This window comes from Suricata suricatta, unplaced genomic scaffold (genome assembly GCF_006229205.1).
Source record: "Suricata suricatta isolate VVHF042 unplaced genomic scaffold, meerkat_22Aug2017_6uvM2_HiC HiC_scaffold_2111, whole genome shotgun sequence".
Taxonomy (NCBI): Eukaryota; Metazoa; Chordata; class Mammalia; order Carnivora; family Herpestidae; genus Suricata; species Suricata suricatta.
In genome coordinates, this window is record NW_021866116.1 from 1 (window position 1) to 1,733 (window position 1,733).

Below are 1,733 nucleotides of genomic sequence, written 5' to 3' on the forward strand. Positions count from 1 at the left end.
CTTCTTCTGAAGACAGAAAAGACTAACAAAGCAAAGACAGACACACAGACACGTGGAACCCACAGATAAGAAAGGTAGGACCACCTGATTCACAGATGCTCTAAGGCATTCTCAGACCCAGAGATGCACAGAAGACACACCTCAGGGTAACTTCCAGTGAGCAAGAAAGGAATGGCCAGGCAGGCAAGCATTCAACATCAACTTAGACACCCCCCACTACCCAGGCCAGGCCTGAGATAACAGCATCTGTTTAGGTTTCCTTCCATTAGTCCATCTTTCTCTCCTCATGGCCTCACCATCGCCATCCTGCTCCCCGGGTGCCCTGTAACGGTGCATCCTAAGGACGTGGTCCGAGATCTCTCGATCCTGCTCAGGATCCATCTGATCCAGCATGATGAAGAGTAAGTCAAATCGGGACAGCAGTGAGTCTTGCAGCCCAATGTTCTCCATAGGGGTCTTGTACTGGTCGTACTGCAGAACGTAAGGAAAGGGGAAAGCGCAGGCAACATCAGCGGGAAGAAAGGACAAAGAGGCTATTTAAAGCTATTAATGATTCTGTTACTAAGAATTTATCATACAGATATATTTCCAAATGTATAACAAAATACACATAAAGGATATTCATTGCAACTTCATTTCCTAATAGCAAGGAGGAAAAGGGAAAATGCCACATGCTCATCAAAAGGATACTAGTTAAACAAATTGCTGTAAATCGGTACAGTGGAGTGTAAGACAGCTACTAAAAAGAAAGAAAAAATAAAGGCAAAATGCAGTAAACCCCAAGCTGGATGAATATAAAAGATTATTCATCAGCACATCATCATCATGGCAAAAGAAACAAAGATAAATAGACTAATTTGTTAACAAGGAGATCACATAAGTGTCGGTACATGCATAAGTTGTTTCCTAAAACCATCAAGAACTGTTAGTGGTTATCTTCTGGGAAAGGGATAAGAGAGAAGAGGCTTTTAATGTCCCTATCATACTCTCTGTTCTGTTTATATATCCTGCCATCTGCATGGACTTTGGTTGTAATGGCAATGCAGGCTACTGGGCTGTCAAGACTGCAGGTTGGCTTTCTTGTTTGTATTTTTAAAGTTATTGCAAATAAGTAACTTTCCAGCGGATTGTGATGTGTATGAAAAGGTAAGGGACCACTGCCCTATATCAAAGGCAGTAACAAAACGATGAATGAGCTTCCTTTAGTCTTTGGCCTATAATTTCCGTGGGACATCGAGAAAAAACTTCATGGCCCAGTTATTCAGCAAAGCCAAACGGAGGTGAGGACAACAGTAAAGTGCCTAATTCCACTCACCCTGCCATAGACGGGGTTGGCAGCTGCCAAAACACTACAGCGGGCATTCAGCCGAGCATGGATGCCAGCCTTGGCAATGGTGACTCGACCCTGCTCCATGACTTCGTGGATGGCCGTGCGGTCCATGTCAGACATCTTGTCAAATTCATCGATACAAACCACACCTCGGTCAGCAAGGACCATGGCCCCCGCTTCCAGACGGCGCTCCCCTGGGAAATGAGGAGGTAAAGAAATGTGCTACTATCCACGTTGTAGGGGACGGGGGAAGAGACTTCAATTTCCTTCCTAAGCACTCCCTGTCACGCATGAGAACACAGAGAAGCACTGTTAAGTTCTTAGAGCCTCAGAGAAAAACCTTGGTGGGTCAACCTTTCTAAGGTCCAATCTGAACGCTCCCTCAGCAGCCAGCCTCCAACAA

At 45.1% G+C, this 1,733-nt stretch overlaps 1 protein-coding gene across 1 annotated transcript; it reads right to left on the bottom strand.

Moving 5' to 3' along the window:
• Nucleotides 1-216: 216 nt before the first annotated feature.
• Nucleotides 217-1,519, bottom strand: LOC115284815 (DNA replication licensing factor MCM3-like). The gene is made up of 2 exons (XM_029931300.1): nt 1,316-1,519; nt 217-471 (listed from the first exon to the last, which is right to left on the bottom strand). The coding sequence occupies exons 1-2, from the start codon at nt 1,496-1,498 to the stop codon at nt 217-219; spliced, it is 438 nt and encodes a 145-aa protein (XP_029787160.1). The 5' UTR covers nt 1,499-1,519.
• Nucleotides 1,520-1,733: the final 214 nt, after the last annotated feature.

Excerpts from the sequence above, each read along its gene's own strand:
- LOC115284815 (XM_029931300.1), bottom strand. The coding sequence starts at position 1,498 with ATGGTCCTTGCTGACCGAGGTGTGGTTTGTATCGATGAATTTGACAAG. Across the intron at positions 472-1,315 it reads CCAACCCCGTCTATGGCAGG|TACGACCAGTACAAGACCCC; the intron begins GTGAGTGGAATT and ends TACGTTCTGCAG.